Raw genomic sequence first — 17,813 nt, forward strand, 5'->3', positions numbered from 1 at the left:
TAGCCCTATTCACCCACTGCGGTCAAGTGCGCAGTCAACCATCGATGGTCTCAAGTTCTCTGCTAATACTACAGGCTTAACCTTCTCAGAGTCCTTACCCAAATTGAGACAACAGGCATCTGTCCTTCATGATACAATTTATTTGGCATTTGGTTAGATGTACATCCACCCCAGAAAAATACATAAAAGCCCCCCGCAAAAGAAGCAACAAAAATGTTACAATTTAAAAGCTATGAAATTAAAGAGAATACAATTAAATGTATCAACGGTTGCATTTTACATGTTCTAACTCACTGAACATGTCGAATAACAAAATCAACTACAGTTTAAAATCCAGCAGTTGGGGATGGAGTAGGGGTTCCAATGCATTTATCTATATCAACCTGTAGGCAAGCCTCTGAGCTAAGCCTGGGCAAAGATGAGCAGAACTTTGATTAAATTATAAAATCTGTTGGAAACCTCAGCATGCCTAAAGACTAAAACATGCACTATAGGCCCTAAAACAAGCTGAAAACACACTCAAACCAAATATTGAGATCTGACCCCCAAACACGCATGCACACACCAAAGTTTAAGATTTTTTTTTTAACAATTCAAGACATTATTTTCTTGGATAATCCACAAAAGGATTGTCTATGCTAAAAAAATAAAAATAAATGTAATACAAAACATGAGACCTACCAAAGAGAAGGAAAAAAAGGCTACATACAACCATACATAAAACACATAGTACACACAAAGCTGCAATTCTCAAGATATCTTCAACCATTTCATTGCTGCTGGTAATAGACTAAAGCCATATAGATGACCATGCTATGCAGATCCTGGCTGGTAAGGGCTTGGACTAAAATGACTCCAAAACCCTCATAGGGGCCTTTGTGCTTTCATAGGCCTGGCATTGTAGCCTTCCAACTCCTATGACCATTCAACGCCACAGGGCAACAAGCAACAGGGCTCTCACAGGTCTACATTATATACATCAGGAGTGTAAAGAATGATTGTCATAATGGGGACAAATTGTAGTTTTCCTAGTAGCTTTTTCACTACCGCGTTAGACTTTCCTGTCCGTCATCATGAAACAGGAGAAAGGTGGTCGACCACTCAATCCCATATAGGCTACTATTAAAACCTAAACAGGTAAATCCCCAATGTCATGTTATAGTCTGAATCTTAACTACACTGACATGACAATGTACATTGGTAAGAAAAGAAATACAGCAGATCCAATGGCTTTGGAAAAATGAGAATTGATGTGTACATAAACCCTCACACATACGTACAGACAGTTGAAGACAGAATTCATTTAGTATTCATTGTTATCATTTCATGAGAACACTTTTTTAAATTAATAAGTTCACTTCTACAAATTTCATGAGGGGGTATAAAACAGTAAGTTACCCTTACACATCCCTAGGAGCTACAACTGAAAAGCTAACCTTCATTCACCATTCATTGACATTCTCTTTCATGAGGTGAACTCATTGACTAAGGTGGGGGGGACCCATCAATGTTCAGATCAAACAACAAGCAAGTCACAGCCTACTTCTTACCCAAGAAAAGGGCAAAATACTCAACCTACTTCAATTAGAACTCATAAAATGAAATTCAATACTGTAGCAAGATTATTTGAAAAGTTGTAGCATTTTTACCTCAGAAAACACAGTAATAGCAGTGTGTTAGTTGGAGCTAACACTAACCGTACCTAAATATTTTTGCAAGGTTAAAAATTATTTTGTAGCAGAACCTTTCATTTTTCTATTCAAATTTGTGCCATCAATCTGGAAGACGTCTTAGCATATCAGATTGATTGGAGAGTGCAGAAATCCCAGTTCGGAGGCAGTGCTTGTGATGGAAAAATAATGCATTTCATTCATGGAGGAGACTTTGAGATCTAGTAGGGAGGGAGAGCAGAAGCACTCAATGCTTCGAGTTGTGTGTGATGCTCTCTAGGTCCAACAACTGACAATCCAAGCTCTGCCTCCAGGATATAAGCAAAAAGACACAAGCCATCTACCCCCTCCATTATTACCTGGTGTAATGCCCGAGGGATTACTTACATCAGGGGCAATCTGGAGCATCAAGCTCAAACAATACAATTGAAAAGCTTTGTCCAATGAAAAATAGAAGCAGAAACTCAACCTCCTCGGCCCGGTGTAGTGCGGTTAGTTCTCTGTACAGAATAATCAGTCTTCATCAGTCTTACAGATCCTTCTTCACCCGTAGGAAAGTAGTCTGCTTCACACCATTTTCTCCAAGTTCAACTGACAGACACCCGACCGGTTTCTGTTCACCTGTTTAAGAAACATACCAGTCCGATTCTCCTCACCGCTGCACACCTCAAGGAGTAGACTGGTCCCTCAATCCATCCTGATAGTCTCTACCCTCTAATGCCATTCCAGTCTCTTCTCACCCTCTCCTCTAACTAATGGACCAGTCCGCTCCAGTCCACCCTCCATATGATGGACCCGTCTGACCGTAGCAGTTCCCCTCCCCTCATCTCAGTCCTATACCATGGTGCTGAGGGAGGAGCTGCTGCTGCAGTCTGCAGGCATGGAGTCAGGGGCGTGGCCGTCAGTGGAGGTGTCAGGCTCCACCAGGAGGGTACTGCTGTCGATGGAGTCCTCCCGCTCCTGGGAGGACATTGGCACAGAGTCTGGCTCGGGGACAGGTGGTGGGGCATCTGTCATGGCATCTACCACATCCCTCATCTGACTTGGGATCATCTGAACTCCATGACGTGCTGTGGAGAGCAGTGAGGACAGGGTTCAGAAACAGCTAGATACAATCACAACTGTTCTATCACAGGAAGTGAGTAAATCATGGTAACAACAACACAGGGTGGTCCATAAGTTATTTTAGGCCTACCCAGGTCCATATAGAGAAAGCTGTCGGGGTTGATGGAGGCTTCGTAGGGAGGAGGGGGGTCGTCTGGGTGCTGGATGTCTGGGTATTTGTAGGCAGCGTAGGGTGGGGGAGGTTCCTGGAAATGAAATGCACCTCCCTCTCCATCATCAGAGAGGTGCAGGGGAGTGAGACCAGTGCCAAAAGCATCTGGGCCATAGTCAAAGCCTGGGACTCGCCGCCCAAGGTTGAAATGATGCACTGAAGATAGAGAGAAGGAGACAACATTTCCACTAATTGAAACCAATGTAGACAGATACTCACAAATAAAATGTGAATACACTGAAGTACCAGAGACTAATACAGGCTAGCTAGGAGAGGTGTTCCGGGTTTGTTAAAAAGGCCAAAAAGGGCTGTTTTTTCAAGGGATGGCAGTGAGCTTGGTATAATAATAATAATAACTTGGTGACATACGTTGTTCGTATGAGTGTGATAAAATACGCTGCTTACGGTTTCCTCCAATGAGTGTTTCGATGCGCTCGCGTCTGCGTTGCCGGAGCCTGTGCACCATGAACAGCAGCAGAGAGAGGATGAGGAAGGAGGAGACACAGCTGACGATCAGACGCATCCCACTGGCCATGGAGTCAAACAGGTTGCTGCCTTCTGAAAGACCGTGACCAGATTTTAATACAATTCATATGTTTTAATTTTTTTTATAATTTTATACAACCGTTTCTCAACTTTTGTCCTTTTACTTCCATCTTCTGAAACTACAGGGACAACAAACATTGAGGCACATGACAAGTGAGATGTGTTAAGAGCGCCACCTTGTGGGACATTCAAACACCCATAGTTTCTATTTTTATTTTTTTTTAAATAGGGAATTGTGTGAGTGTTTAGGCAGTACCTGGGTCCAGGCAGGTGAACTTGCAGCACTCCTTGGGGTCCTTACCGAAGTGCTTGCAGCCCTCCGGCCGATTACACAATGCAGCCACACACATCTCTGGCTCGCCGTCGTGACATGTGCAGCTCAGGCACGGGTCTTCCCCCTTAGGCGTGAAGTAGTACCCCTCAGTCACCACCTGGTCCTTTATGTCCACACATGTCTGCCCTGTTAAAGAAAATCAAAGGTTTACAACCCGAACCAAACAAAAACTAACTGAGGATGCTGGACTTCCCTAATTTACATACGCATTACAGCACCCAATATTTTTTATGAAGAATGACTCAAAAACAACCAGATTTCCACTGAGCATCTACACTTGTTACAATCAAGCTACTTTGATCTCCTGTGAAGCTATATAGGTCATTGGGTTTTAATAAGAGCAGACATACTCCTCTTGCACAGGAAAGGGAACTTCTTGTAGCAGTTCTCGGCATGCCAGCTGTGAAGGCCGCGCTCGTTCATGCTCTTGATCTGAAAGCGCTGCAGCTGGGCACAGAATACGTTGTCCTGGGTCGGCGATGCCTCTCCAAATTTAGTCAGGCCCTCCGGGGGGAGGAACACCTGCATTGACCCTGAAGAGAAACAGAGAAGGGAACAAGATTAACCTAAACCAAATACAGGTTTATTGCTTTGGTTGCTTGAGCATGACAATGAGTGCTCCTTGAGTTCAACTGCTCCCTTTTGCCTATTTTCATTCATATTAACTGCACCCACCTTTATAAGCCACCTCCCAACGGCCCTCCAGTGAATGGTTCCGATTGGTTATGACATACTGGTAACCCACCCAGAACCTGAATCAGAGAGAAATTGGATGAAATAATGACTATGGGACAGTAAAGCACCAGCCTTCAGATCAACACTAGATCACATCATGCAACCCATCCTTAGCAAACACATACTCACTTGCACTGGTCTCTGCGCTCGCACACTTTCTCGTCGAAATCCACCTCGATCTTGAGGATGAACTGCAGTTCCTCGTTGGTAACGAAAGTTGCCAACGAGCCATTGACTTTCTGGCACGTGTCCACAGCTTGCCAGTAGTTCTCGTTCCTCAGGTATACCTTGTAGCAGCTGGCTGTCTTCTCGTAGTGATGCCACCCACTTGGGCACTTCTCTGTGGAGGGGAAAGGTGCTTTAGCACTCCTACAGTGTCCAGTAACAAATGCTTTCCATCTGTTCTTTTAGCAACACTTCCAGTAGTTTAGATACTGTTTTAAAATCTCTCTAGCGCATCTTAGATGAGTACTGAGTGAATGACTGATGGAGGTAGTTAGGTGGGGTCTTACTGTTAAAGCGCATCGGCTGGGCCACGCCGATGACATCTTCCACTTGGTCAAACTCATTGGCAAAGTGAAACGTCTCATCCTTCATGGCTGTAAGGGAGGATCCGAGACAGAGAGATACCAGAGTAAGCAGTGTTTCAATAAAAGGAATGTAGTGGATACTGGCTGAAGATCATAAAAAAACCTTCTGAAGACAACTCTGTTTGGACTCAAGGAACTTCTTATTAGGGGATGGAGAAACTGCCTTTTTAACCCAGTCACAAGTCATCAACATTAGTTATTTCTCATGACAAGAAATAGTCCAATGTTGACTGCTTTTGCTACAATTGATCAAATAATGTAATTTGCACACAGTCCAGATGAAACAAGATGGCCGTGTTATGGAGGTCAGATGCTGTGTGTGTACCCAATCCTTTCCAGAATTCCTATAATGCAGCCAGCGATCAGCGCTAGTTCAGGAATGAATTAGCGGAAACAATAGGATTTCCTTCTATCGCTTACTACTGCAATATCTAACCACATTAAAGTTCTACAGCTGCACCATTGAGAGCATCTTGGCTTGCTGCATCACAGCTTGGTATGGCACCTGCATAGTCCTAGATCGCAAGGCGTTACAGAGGGTGGTGCGGACGGCCCAGTACATCACTGGGGCCGAGCTCCCTACCATCCAGGACCTCTATACCAGGCTGTGACAGAGGAAGGCCCGGAAAAATTGGCATAGAGCCCTGCCACCCAAGCCATAGACTGTTCTCTCTGCTACCACACAAAAAGCTGTACCGGAGCACCAAGTCTAGGACCACAAGTTACCTGAATAGCTTCAACCCCCAAGCCATAAGACTTCTGAACAGTTAATCAAAATGGTTAACCAGACTTAATACCCCTTTTTGCATCAACTCTCTTACACGGACTAAGCACACTCACTGGACCCTACCCACATGCTCCACATAAACAGAGTAACAGAAGTGTATCTATCCTGATTGCATAGTCACTTTAACCCCTACCTACATGCTCTATTTTTATTTGCAAATTCTTCATCTTTTAAAAACGTGTTTTGCATTGTTGGGAAAGGGCTTGTAAGTAAGCATTTCACAGTAGTCTACACCTTTTGTATTTAGCGCATGTGACGTAAAAAAATAAAATAATTTGATCTCCCCAAAACTGATCAAAAAACAAAGCTCTAAATTAAAGATGTTAACAAAACATATGCAAGTATGAGTTCATTGGTTCCCATGACATTTAGAAAGTTGTTTTCTAAGAAATCTAGAGCTGCTCTGACTGCTGTTTCAGATGAGCCTTATAGTATTGTAGGGAATGTAAGAAATGTCTGTCCTTCACTTTGGAGCATGCAACACAATATAAATGGACATAGAGTATCATGATTGTTAGGGAGGGGGACTAGAGTTCAGGATGAGGTCTAGGTACAGGGTTGAAGAGGTGTTACTCACGGGGGCAGTCCAACTCATCGCTCTTGTCCTCACAAGCAGTCCAGCCGTCACACTGCCAGGACAAGGGGATGCATTGCATCTTCCCACTGAGGCAGGCAAACTGCCCAGGGCTGCAGCGCAGCTCTGAAACACAGCACAAAGGGAGGCTAACATCACACAGCGCCCCCAGTAGTTTTGACATGGCCACTGCAACACAGCTCCTGGTCTCTCAGTTGAGTACCAACTATAAAAACACGAGTCTATGGAAGATTGAGCATTTCCAGCTTTAAGGATCATTACTTAGACACTTGCCCCTGTCTAGTGATAAATAAGAAATAAGGTTTTCACCATTTATCATAAACATTACATTAATGCAACCGATGCTTAAAATAATGAACGTTTTCTGGGAAACAAAATTAATAAAAAGAAAGCATCAAGGGAAAAACACACAATATTTATTGGAATTCAGTTATGCAGCAATCTCTCTCAAGTATTCTGACAGAGTTCAATTCAGGTCTGGTGGTTAAAATAAAATCAGAGTAGATACTAGCTATTAAAAAAGACAAAAATCCTTATAACTAGAAACAAACAGTGGTCATCATTTTGAGTGCTATTGAGAACTGCGCTTAGAAACAAAAATTATGAGAAACCGGCGAAATGTATCAGGGCATAACAATTATCTAAAATAGGCCGCGATAAACAAATGTATATATATAAAAAAAAATGTTTTAAAGAAGAAGGGGTCATGACAGGCTAAGACAAGACATAAGCCTACTATATACCATTATTTTAGTGTCTAGCCATAAATGTAAGTGCCAAAATAAAAAACATATGAGGTATACAAAGTATTTTGAAAGCAGGTGATTCCACACAGGTGTGGTTCCTGAGTTAATTAAGCAATTAACATGCCATCATTCTTAGGGTCATGTATAAGAATGCCCAGTTGCCCATTAAATTTGGCTACAATGGCCAGAAGAGCGGGATCTCAAAGGAGCATAGGGGGTTTAAAGGGTGTGTGTCTCAGTCATCAGATCTCAACCCAATTTAACACTTCTGGGAGATTCTGGAGCATCTGGGACCATTTTCCAACATCAATTAAACACCAAATTATTGTGGAAGTATGGTGTTGCATCCCTCAAATAGAGTTCCACACTTCAAATCTGTGCCATGGCACACTGAAATGGTTCTGGTGGCTCAACGCCCTATTAAAGACACTTGTTGGTGTTTCCTTTATTTTGGCAGTTCTGTATATTCCTTAGTAACAGAGAAGCAGAGTTAAGTGGGTCAGCGTCTCGGTGTCATGTGTGATTAACATGAGACGTGCCACAGCATCAGGGGTTCTCCTGTGAGAAGGCCTGGCTTTCTAAAGCAGTTAGAACTCTTCTCACTATGGCCCTGAGCAGATATAGGCCTGGCGTCTAGACAATCACACTGGATACTTTGAAGGTAGTTCAAAATTGTTAAAGGAGTTGAATGCATTAAAAAAATAACTGTTTAAGAGTAAATATCTGAGTTAAATGGAAAAACAAAGCACTGCTGTGAATGGGAAAATTCAACAGAGGCACAAGCTGAGGATAGAGATGAGTAACCCAAATAGCTGGAGCCTGGCATACCTATACATCCACTGCACTAAGAGGAGATGCTGCTTACCTGACAATAATCTTGCCAGTGCTAGCCGTGGACCTGAAACAAAACAAAAAAAGCAATTTCTGATGAACTAACCCTTTGAATCTCAAATTCCAGTTCGGAATGTTCCACCACAAAGGGAAGGGGAAAGTTTGAAGGGAACTGTATGATGGCAGAGAAATGACATGTGAAAAAATGTTTTGCCGAAAATGTCATTCGTATTTCATGTCGCACTCACTAGATACCATTTCTGAGCAAAGTTCAATGTAACTGAGGAAAGTATGGGTATTTAACAATCTGTTATTTTGATGTTTGAGTTGACCCAAAAGTCACCAGGACCACCCACTCTTTCAATAAATGTTGAACATTTTTGTTCTGTCTTTTTTAAATAACATCCCATTTACATGGACGCATAGAATGTATCCAAGGTTGGAGCCATACATTGTGTGTGTGTGTGTGTATGAATATATAAGAATGTAGCCTAGGCTATTCACAACTAAGCAAGTCGGCCAAATCCACCCGTGTTTATATTTATTAAAGGCCCCAATTAGTAGCAGCTACACTTCCTGGGAACCAGCAAGCTTAAGGCAATTATATATTACATTTCATAACACTTTACCCAATACATTTAGTGTTCCCCCAGGCCACTACTCCACTATCCCATATTTACAATACAACATCCATGTGCACGTGTGTAGAGTGTGTCTTATGTGCGTGTCTCAAAGTCCCCGCTGTTCCATAAGGTGTATTTTTATATTTTTTAAATTTATTTTTTACAATCCGATTCTACTGCTTGCATCAGTTACCTGATGTGGAATAGAGTTCTATGTAGCCATGGCCCTACTGTGCGCCTCCCATAGTCTGTTCTGGACTTGTTATAATCTCTACCCGGCACAGCCAGAAGAGGACTGGCCACCCCTCATAGCCTGGTTCCTCTAGATTTCTTAGTAGGTTTTGGCCTTTCTAGGGAGTTTTTCCCTTGCAACCGTGCTTCTACACCTGCATTGCTTGCTGTTTTAGGCTGGGTTGCTGTACAGCACTTTGTGACATCAGCCGATGTAAGAAGGGCTTTTAAATACATTGATTGATTGACTGAAGGGACCTCTGGTGACAAGTCTTGTTGGGTATAAATGGGTGTCCGAGCTGTGTGCAAGTAGTTTGAAACAGACACCTCGGTGTATTCAGCATGTTAATCTCTCCTCCACTTTGAGCTATGAGAGATGTCCATGCATATTAGAAATGTTAGCTCTCCGTGTACATTTAAGTGCCAGCCGTGCTGCCCTGTTCGGAGCCAATTGTAATTTCCAGAGATCCCTCTGTGGTTCCTGACCACACGACTGGTGCAACAAAACTAGAACCTGCCTTGTTGATAATGTTGTTAAAAAGGCAGAGCACCACTTTATTATGGACAGACTTCTCCTGATCTTAGCTACTGTTGTATCAACATATTTCAACCATGACAGTTTACAATTGAGTTACTCCAAGCAGTTTAGTCACCTCAACCTGCTCAAATTCCACATTATTTATTACAAGATTTAGTTGAGGTTTAGTGGATGATTTGTCCTAAATACAATGCTTTTAGTTTTGGAAATATTTAGGACAAACTTATTTCTTGCCACCCATTCTGAAACTAACTGCAGCTCTTTGTTAAGTCTTGCAGTGATTTCACTCGCTACAGTAGCTGATGTGTATAGTGTTGAGTCATTCGCATACATAGACACTGGCTTTACTTAAAGCCAGTGGCAATTCATTAGTAAAGATTGAAATAAGGGGCCTAGATAGCTGCCCTGTGGAATTACTGATTCTACCTGGATTATGTTGGAGGCTTCCATTAAAAAGAACAACCCGAGTTCTGTTAGACAGGCAACTCTTTATCCACAATATAGCAGCGGGTGTAAAGCCATAACACAGACTATGATTGATAACGTTGTAAAAGCAGTACTGAAGTCTAACAAAACAGCTCCGACAATCTTTATCAATTTCGCTCAGCCAATCAGTTATTTATGCAAGTGCCATGCTTGTTGAATGTCCTTCCCTATCAAGCTCTCATCCAGCCCCTGAATGAAAACCTTGAGGTTAAGTCAATAATAGGTTCTTCCACCACTTGCAGTTTAACAGGTGATGGTTTGAGGTTAGACAAATACACTACTTGGACAAAAGTGTTTGGACACCTGCTCGTGTTTGAACACCTGATATTCCAAAATCAGCTTCCACTCTTCTGGGAAGGCTTAATACTAGATGTTGGAACATTGCTGCGGGGACATGCTTCCATTCAGCCACAAGAGCATTAGTGAGGTCGGGCACTGAAGATGAGCAATTAAGCCTGGCTCGCAGTCAACGTTAAAATTCATCACAAAGGTGTTTGAAGGGGTTGAGGTCAGGGCTCTGCAGGCCAATCAAGTTCTTCCACACCATCAACAAACCATTTCTGTATGGACCTTACTTTGTGGAAGGGGGCATTGTCATGCTGAAACAGGAAAAGGCTGTCCCCAAACAGTTGCCACAAAGTTGGAAGCACAGAACTGTCTACAATGTCATTGTATGCTGTAGTGTTAAGATTTCCCTGCACTGGAACTAAGGGGAATAGCCTGAACCACGAAAAACAGCCCCAGACCATTCTTCCTCGTCCATCAAACTTTACAGTTGGCACCGAAACCATCAAAACACATTTCATGAAGCACCCGATGAACAGGGACAGTTTGGAACTGGGTAGTGAGTTTTGCAACAGGGGACAGACAATTTTTACGCAGTACGCGCTTCAGAACTCAGTGGTCCCATTCTGTGAGCTTGTGTGGCCTACCACTTCGTGGCTGAGCCATTATTGCTCCTAGATGTTTCCACTTCCCAATAACAGCACTTACAGTTGACCGGGGCAGCTCTAGCAGGGCAGATACATGACGAACTGACTTGTTGGAAAAGTGGCATTCTATGACGGTGCTGCGTTAAGTCTCTGAGCTCTTCAGTAAGGCCATTCTACTGCTAATGTTGGTCTATGGAGATTGCATGGTGGTGTGTTTGATTTTATACACCGGTCAGCAACGAAATGTGGCTGAAATAGCAACTCCACTAATTTGAAGGGATGTCCACATACTTTTGACCAAAAATAATGTTTCAAGGCAACAATCAACAATAGCTAGTCTAAATGATCTTTAAGTTACTTATTGGGACAATGAAACAATAGCTAACAAAAAAACAGCAGATGGCCCAGTCTTGTGTTGCTCCTGCGACATAGTAATCTAAAGTTTGCTAGCTGAAATGCAGCTTGCGAATTACACCGAACAAAAAGAAAAAAGCAACAATTAAGATTTTACTGAGTTACAGTTCATAAGGTAATCAGTCAATTGAAATAAATGCATTAGGCTCCAATCTATGGATTTCACATGACTGGGAATACAGACATGCAACTGTTGGTCACAGATACCTTAAATAAAAAAGGTAGGGGCATGGATAAGAAAACCATTCCGTATCTGATGTGATCACCATCTGCCTCATGTAGCACGACACAGCTCTTTTGCATAGAGTTGATCAGGCTGTTGATTGTAGCCTGTGGAATGTTGTCCCACTCCTCTTCAATGGCTGTGTGAAGTTGCTGGATATTGCCGGGAACTGGAACACGCAGTCATGCACGTTGATCCAGAGCATCCCAAACATGCTCAAAGGGTGACATGTCTGGTGAGTATGCAGGCCATGGAAGAACTGGGACATTTTCAGCTTCCAGGAGTTGTGTTCACATCCTTGCAACCTGGGGCTGTACATTATGCTGAAACATGAGGTGACGGTAGTGGATGAATGGCCCAGAAACGGGCCTCAGGATCTCGTCATAGTATCTCTGTGCATTCAACAAACAAAAAAAGATTAATCAGCTGTCCTGTTGGCTGGTCTCAAGACGATTCCGCAGGTGAAGAAGCCGGATGTGGAGGTCCTGGGCTGGCGTGGTTACACGTGGTCTGCGGTTGTGAGGCCAGTTGGACGTACAGCCAAATTCTAAAACGACATTGGAGGTGGCTTACGGTAGAAAAACAAACATTCAACTGCACGCTCCCGCAAAACATCTGTGGAATTGTGTTGTGTGACAAACTGACAAATGTGTGGCATGTTCATCCCCAGCACAAGGTGCACCTGTGTAATGAGCATGCTTTTTAAACAGCTTTTTAAAAATATATATGCCACGCCTGCTAGGTGGATGGAATTTATTGGCAAATGCTCACCAACAGGGATATAAACAAACTTGTGCTCAACATTTGAGAGAAATAAACTTTTTTGTGTGTATGGAACATTTCTGGGATCTTATTTTAGCTCATGAAACCAACACTTTACATGTTGCGATTATATTTTTGTTCAGAATGAGCTAGCTAGTAGTGTTGCACGGTATACCAAAACTTCTCTACTTTTCAATACCAGATGATGAAAATGTGTTACTTTCAGTACTTGACCCCTTATTATAGCTCACAGTCCCTACTCCACTTACTCATTACTAGCTGTAGCCGGTCCTGAGGAACCGCTTCACTCACTGGGAGTCTGGGATGCATCATGTCAGCTCCTCACTCATGCTACACAGAAGTTAACACACTTGAATAATGCGACACGACGTGTAAAAATGCTGAAACTGTTAATGAAACATTATCCACACAGACTAGAACACTAAAATGCAAACTGATACCGGTAGCTTCCAGCTTTGTATGCCAACTTTCCTTGTTAGCTGGCAGCTAAAATCAATTCACTACCATAGCACTTTGCGATAATATGCAAACCATAGCACAAAATATGCTGATTGATTTCAAAGCTGACAATAAAAAAAAAACATTAATTCACAATTCGGTCTCTCTCCCTCTCACGTTTCTCCCAAAGATTATCACCGAGCCCCTCTTGCCTAGAGAAAAACAATTAATTGTCCCAATGGAAGGAAAACTGATTGTCATCTGTAGCCCCATGTAATCAGCCAAAACAAGCTCAATAAGCCAGTGCATGCATGCATTCCTATTGAATATGCATTCAACTGTATTGTGGATAGGCTACATCTTGTTAATCAATAGAGATTTACCATTCAAATAAATGCTTACCATATTGTTGTCGTTAGATTGTTTTTACCAAAGTCAGATTGATTGTATGCTTGCATAATTGATTCATTAATACATAAATGGCTGTCTCTGAAAAATGATGTAAAAATTAATGTCCAATGTAATAATATTGAACTCAAAAGATGTCCAACAATTGAATAGGGCCCAGTTTCCAGATAGAGATGGAATTCAGGCTTACGATTGTTTTAACGATGCCTCGTTCCAACGATGGCCAAAGACTTAACATGCATTTGCCAAAACACCAAGCAGGGAGAACATTCACTAAGTGTGTCATTGAGGCATACAGGCAATACTGATCGGAACGAAAGAAAGTCAGCGCTGCTCTCAGGTCAGCTTTATCCATTCAAATCTTACCTTGACATTATAATTATTCCACAATACTGACGATGGGTCTGCTCCTAGAAAGATATTACAATGGCTGCAAATTTTGAGGCGGCTTATTCTAATGCTTCGTTTACCCAATAATAATGCACTAAATAAATATTTGGCACATCATTGCACACGTGTTGTTACACATCATAAAACAGAGGTAAAAATGACAGACAGAAGGCAGCCTACAATTAGCTAAATAGATCTCAATTGAATGAAAATGAAATTGATTTCAATATTGTTGAATTATATATGCTTATTAACCTTTCTGAATGCAGTCATCTCAGTTCTCATTTGAAGCATATTTTTATCATTTATTTGCAGTACAGTGACTAACTGAAATGTCAGCTATTTTGGGTTTTTTAAACCAATTATTTGAATTCCCTTTAGTTTTATTTTTTCCCCCTGTGAGGCCAACTTCTCTAAAAGTCAGACCTAGCCTGAACTGTGGGATATTGTAGGGAGTTTCCAACATGCCCATATTCGACATAGTTTTGCGCATAAACCGTGGTAATTAACTGTAATGACAATAATCCAATGAGCATCTACTTGTCCAGTCTGTTTTTCTTTTACGACTGCTACTGAAGAGACAAGAATGTGCGTTTGTGAGAGGATATAGAGAGCAGCTGTTGCTTCGCCAGGTATCTCTACCTGAAATATACAGTATCCATGTGATAGTTGATTTAAAAATAAATTTAAAAAAATAACACTAACCGCTCAGCACTATTCGCTTGTTTGTAACAATTGCAAAGTCATTGGCAACTGTCTTTGTCGTCAACTTCTTAAAATGATCGGCGGTCAGAGACAGAAAAACATATTGATTATATGTTTAGCAGAGATCTGTGGTGACCCTTTGGGGAAAGCGTCTATGGACGCGCGTTACTAGTTATTCTACTGGCGGTCGGTAAATAACGAGCGTTTTCATGTGCAACTTTAGAAATTCAACGATGGGTTTGGGAAACAGCTCGGAGATCTAGCGATAATCGGGCCCAGAGCAGTAAGGTTAGCTAATTTACAACCTGGTTGTGTCTAGATCAAGTGCGATTCAGTGACTAATATGTTTTGCCGTGGTATCGAGTATTGCGATACGAAACCTGTTATCGAAGTCAAAATGCTAGTATGGTGACAAGACTAGTTAATACTAGGTTCTGGAAATAAAGTGCAGCAGCTAAAGCTAACGACGTTAGCTAAGTAAAGCTGCTAACTTGTAACGTTAATGCTAAACTTTCATCGGGCTAGCTATAACTTGTAAACGTTCTCTCCAGCAAAGTGTAAACCATACCGACGATGGAACTGCAAAATGGATCTAACTAGTTACAACTCAATATTGATTAATGTCCCCATATAACTAATTTGAAAACAAAATAATTTACGTTGGATAACTACGCAGTAAGTGGGCTAGTGAGCAAACACCGCGCGCTGTTCTGCAAAGGCAGCGGCAAAAATTGAGACCAGTGGATAAGCTAGCTAGAAACGCCATTTACACTAGCAAAATTGCCGTAGAATTAGGCCTACCATAGCTCACGGGTATAACGTTACATACATGAGCAAGTTAGCTGACAACCAATTGTATTTCACCGGTCTTACCTGTTCGTGGTGGGTCTGTTAACGTGAGGACGAAGAGCAAAGAGAGAAGGACGTAACTGCTGCTGTCAGCCTTTGGCAACATTTATCCTCCATTCATAGTAACTCCTCTACTTAGAAATAAAATACACCGAGATCCAACGTTTGCTTCCGACCTATCAGCGCCAAATATAGTTCCTAGCCATTCAAAAATATGAAAATATATGGTAGATAACGAGCTACATCCTTATTATTAAACCCTGTTTTTCATTCGGCCTGTCCAACAATGTATTCCAGAACTGAAATAAAACAAGATGGCTCCGTCCTTCCATCACAACAATCCCAAACGGCCACAAAGCCTATCAGCTGGTGGGTTGGAGGCGGAGTTTTCTAAAGTTATTGTCATGCAGTCATTGGTTATTGTATACGAAATGTGTTACGGTCAATGACTGTATATATGAACGTTACAGTAACCTAATTGTGTCCAGAGTGATAGTATTCATTTTCTATTAATCGGTTTGTTTTGAGTCATTGCAAATAATGCTACACCTTAACGTAATGGACAGCAGCATTTTTCTTTTTATTATTTTTTTAACGTTTATTTTATCAGGGAGTCATACATAGACCAAGGTCTCTTTTACAGATGAGCCCTTAACTACATAAAATAGAGACATCAAAGTATAAATATAAATGCCAGCAGAAAGAAAACACGATAATAAAAAACAAACACATCGATCAGTAATAAGGTCCTCAATCAGCTTTCTGAATTGCTAGAGGCACCAGAACATCAAATGTGATAACTTTTTAAAAAGATTGTTCCACAAATAAGGTGCAAGACCAAAGGAATTTCAAGAGTTGGCTATCCCTGATACCAGATGTGGTAACTCGTATGTCTAAAGTTTAGTAACGATGTTAGGTACCGTGGGACTGGTACAGGGATCTATATATGAAAACATAGCAATGTACCAACCTACGTGACATCAAGAGGCCAACCAACTTTCTGTTAGAAAATGCAGTGAATGAGTCCTACAATGACCGTCTTTATAAGTATTGTAAACATATTTAGCATGGCTATTAAAATGTAATTGATCATTATGAAAATGGATGACGCCTGAGTTTCAGATCAGTAATTCCAAATTGGATGATCGTTCAAAACAAATGTCCCAGTCTGAGCTCATTTTCCCCCCATCGAGTTGTCATGAACGCACCATTATGGCGTACATAAATGGCTCTGCTTTTGAGGAATTAAACGTTCCATTTTGACACAAATTGATGTCATAGAAACAAACTTCATACGTAATTGCCCACGTTTATAATGATAAAATATTGAATGTTAGTAACATTGACCCCATGTGTATCTTTGATATTCAACTATGAACGGAGTTCAACATGGTGTCGATAATGGTGTAATAATTTAGGTCTGACTAGCCATGGATGACTCACTGGTGCTGAAGAAACGGGGATATACACTGGGCATCAGTTTAGGCGAGGGGTCATACGCCAAAGTAAAATCCGCGTATTCTGAGCGTCTGAAGACCAATGTTGCTATCAAAATTATTAACAGAAGAAAGGCGCCGGCGGATTTTTTGGAGAAGTTCTTACCCCGGGAACTGGAGATCCTTGCATCCCTAAATCACCGAAACATCGTCAAGACCTTCGAGATATTCGAGACTTCAGAAGGGAAGGTGTACATGATTATGGAGCTTGGTGTGCAAGGGGACCTACTAGAGTTCATCAAATTCAGGGGTGCTTTGCCCGAGGATTTCACCAGAAAACTGTTCAAACAACTGTCACTTGCAATACAATTTGCACACGACCTAGATGTTGTTCACAGGGACCTGAAATGTGAAAACCTGCTATTGGACAAAGACTTCAACCTCAAAGTGTCGGATTTTGGATTTGCCAGGAGGATCAATTATGATGATGCTGGACAAATGATTCTCAGCAAAACATTCTGTGGCTCTGCAGCCTATGCAGCACCAGAGGTATTACAGGGGCTCCCATACAATGCCAAAGTGTATGACGTTTGGAGTATGGGGGTTGTTCTATTCATCATGCTCTGTGGGTCTATGCCATATGATGACTCCAATATTAAGAAGATGCTGAAGATTCAGAAAGAGCATCGCGTTGACTTCCCACGCAGCAAAACTGTCCCTACGGAGTGCAAAGACCTGATGTATCGCATGCTTAATCCAGATGTAGCCCAGAGGATAGAGATCGATGATATCCTTGAACATGTATGGGTGCAGTCAAAATCCAGATCACATGATGGTTCTAAGAGACGAGAAGATGGACCTTCATCTGAAGCTGCTTGCTCCAAAAAAGAAAGGAAGGGTGAAAGTAGTAAGCATCCTCATGGCAATGAGAACAAGAAAGGGGAAAAAGTGGAGGTTGAGGCAGAATTGGGCCCTAAACTTTCTGTGGAGGGCAAAAAGGCAGCTGAACCATCTAAGCACACCAAGAAAGAATCATCCCCAGATGCAAGGAATGACATCCCTGCTGATTCATGTTGAAATGCTGGATTTTTTTCCACCAAATTAGTTACAAATAAATGAAGCATACATCTTTGTTAAGATTAACCATATAGACTTAGTTACATTTCTTCAGATGTTGAGTCTGCTATGATAAAAGGTGAGTGTCAACATTTCAGGTTTACAAACAAATCACTCGAAGGCATTTTTTA

The 17,813-nt window shown here is 41.7% G+C and overlaps 2 protein-coding genes across 7 annotated transcripts; one reads left to right on the plus strand and one right to left on the minus strand.

The window, feature by feature from the left end:
• Positions 1-122: 122 nt before the first annotated feature.
• dgcr2 (DiGeorge syndrome critical region gene 2) lies at positions 123-15,481 on the minus strand. 6 transcript variants are annotated; one of them, XM_035776273.2, is made up of 11 exons: positions 15,155-15,481; positions 8,145-8,177; positions 6,516-6,638; positions 5,074-5,160; positions 4,691-4,901; positions 4,502-4,578; positions 4,177-4,359; positions 3,794-3,952; positions 3,352-3,501; positions 2,866-3,102; positions 123-2,740 (listed from the first exon to the last, which is right to left on the minus strand). In XM_035776273.2, exons 1-11 carry the CDS (start codon positions 15,234-15,236, stop codon positions 2,505-2,507), a joined length of 1,578 nt encoding a protein of 525 aa, XP_035632166.1. In that variant the 5' UTR covers positions 15,237-15,481; the 3' UTR covers positions 123-2,504. The 6 variants fall into 6 exon arrangements, with proteins under 6 accessions (XP_035632166.1, XP_035632161.1, XP_035632165.1 ...); XM_035776268.2 differs by having other exon boundaries at positions 3,749-3,952; XM_035776272.2 differs by having other exon boundaries at positions 3,352-3,504; positions 15,155-15,480.
• Positions 15,482-15,713: 232 nt separating this feature from the next.
• LOC118387680 (testis-specific serine/threonine-protein kinase 1-like) lies at positions 15,714-17,649 on the plus strand. Its single transcript, XM_035776295.2, has one exon. The coding sequence runs from the start codon at positions 16,561-16,563 to the stop codon at positions 17,641-17,643; it is 1,083 nt and encodes a 360-aa protein (XP_035632188.1). The 5' UTR covers positions 15,714-16,560; the 3' UTR covers positions 17,644-17,649.
• Positions 17,650-17,813: the final 164 nt, after the last annotated feature.

Source organism: Oncorhynchus keta, chromosome 9, assembly GCF_023373465.1.
Source record: "Oncorhynchus keta strain PuntledgeMale-10-30-2019 chromosome 9, Oket_V2, whole genome shotgun sequence".
Lineage (NCBI taxonomy): Eukaryota > Metazoa > Chordata > Actinopteri > Salmoniformes > Salmonidae > Oncorhynchus > Oncorhynchus keta.

Coding starts and splice junctions, on each gene's coding strand:
- dgcr2 (XM_035776267.2), bottom strand. CDS start 15,236: ATGTTGCCAAAGGCTGACAGCAGCAGTTACGTCCTTCTCTCTTTGCTC. Junction 5,161..6,515: donor CGATGAGTTGGACTGCCCCC/GTGAGTAACACC, acceptor CCTCCCTTACAG/CCATGAAGGATGAGACGTTT. Junction 3,103..3,351: donor AACACTCATTGGAGGAAACC/GTAAGCAGCGTA, acceptor CTCTATCTTCAG/TGCATCATTTCAACCTTGGG.
- LOC118387680 (XM_035776295.2), top strand. CDS start 16,561: ATGGATGACTCACTGGTGCTGAAGAAACGGGGATATACACTGGGCATC.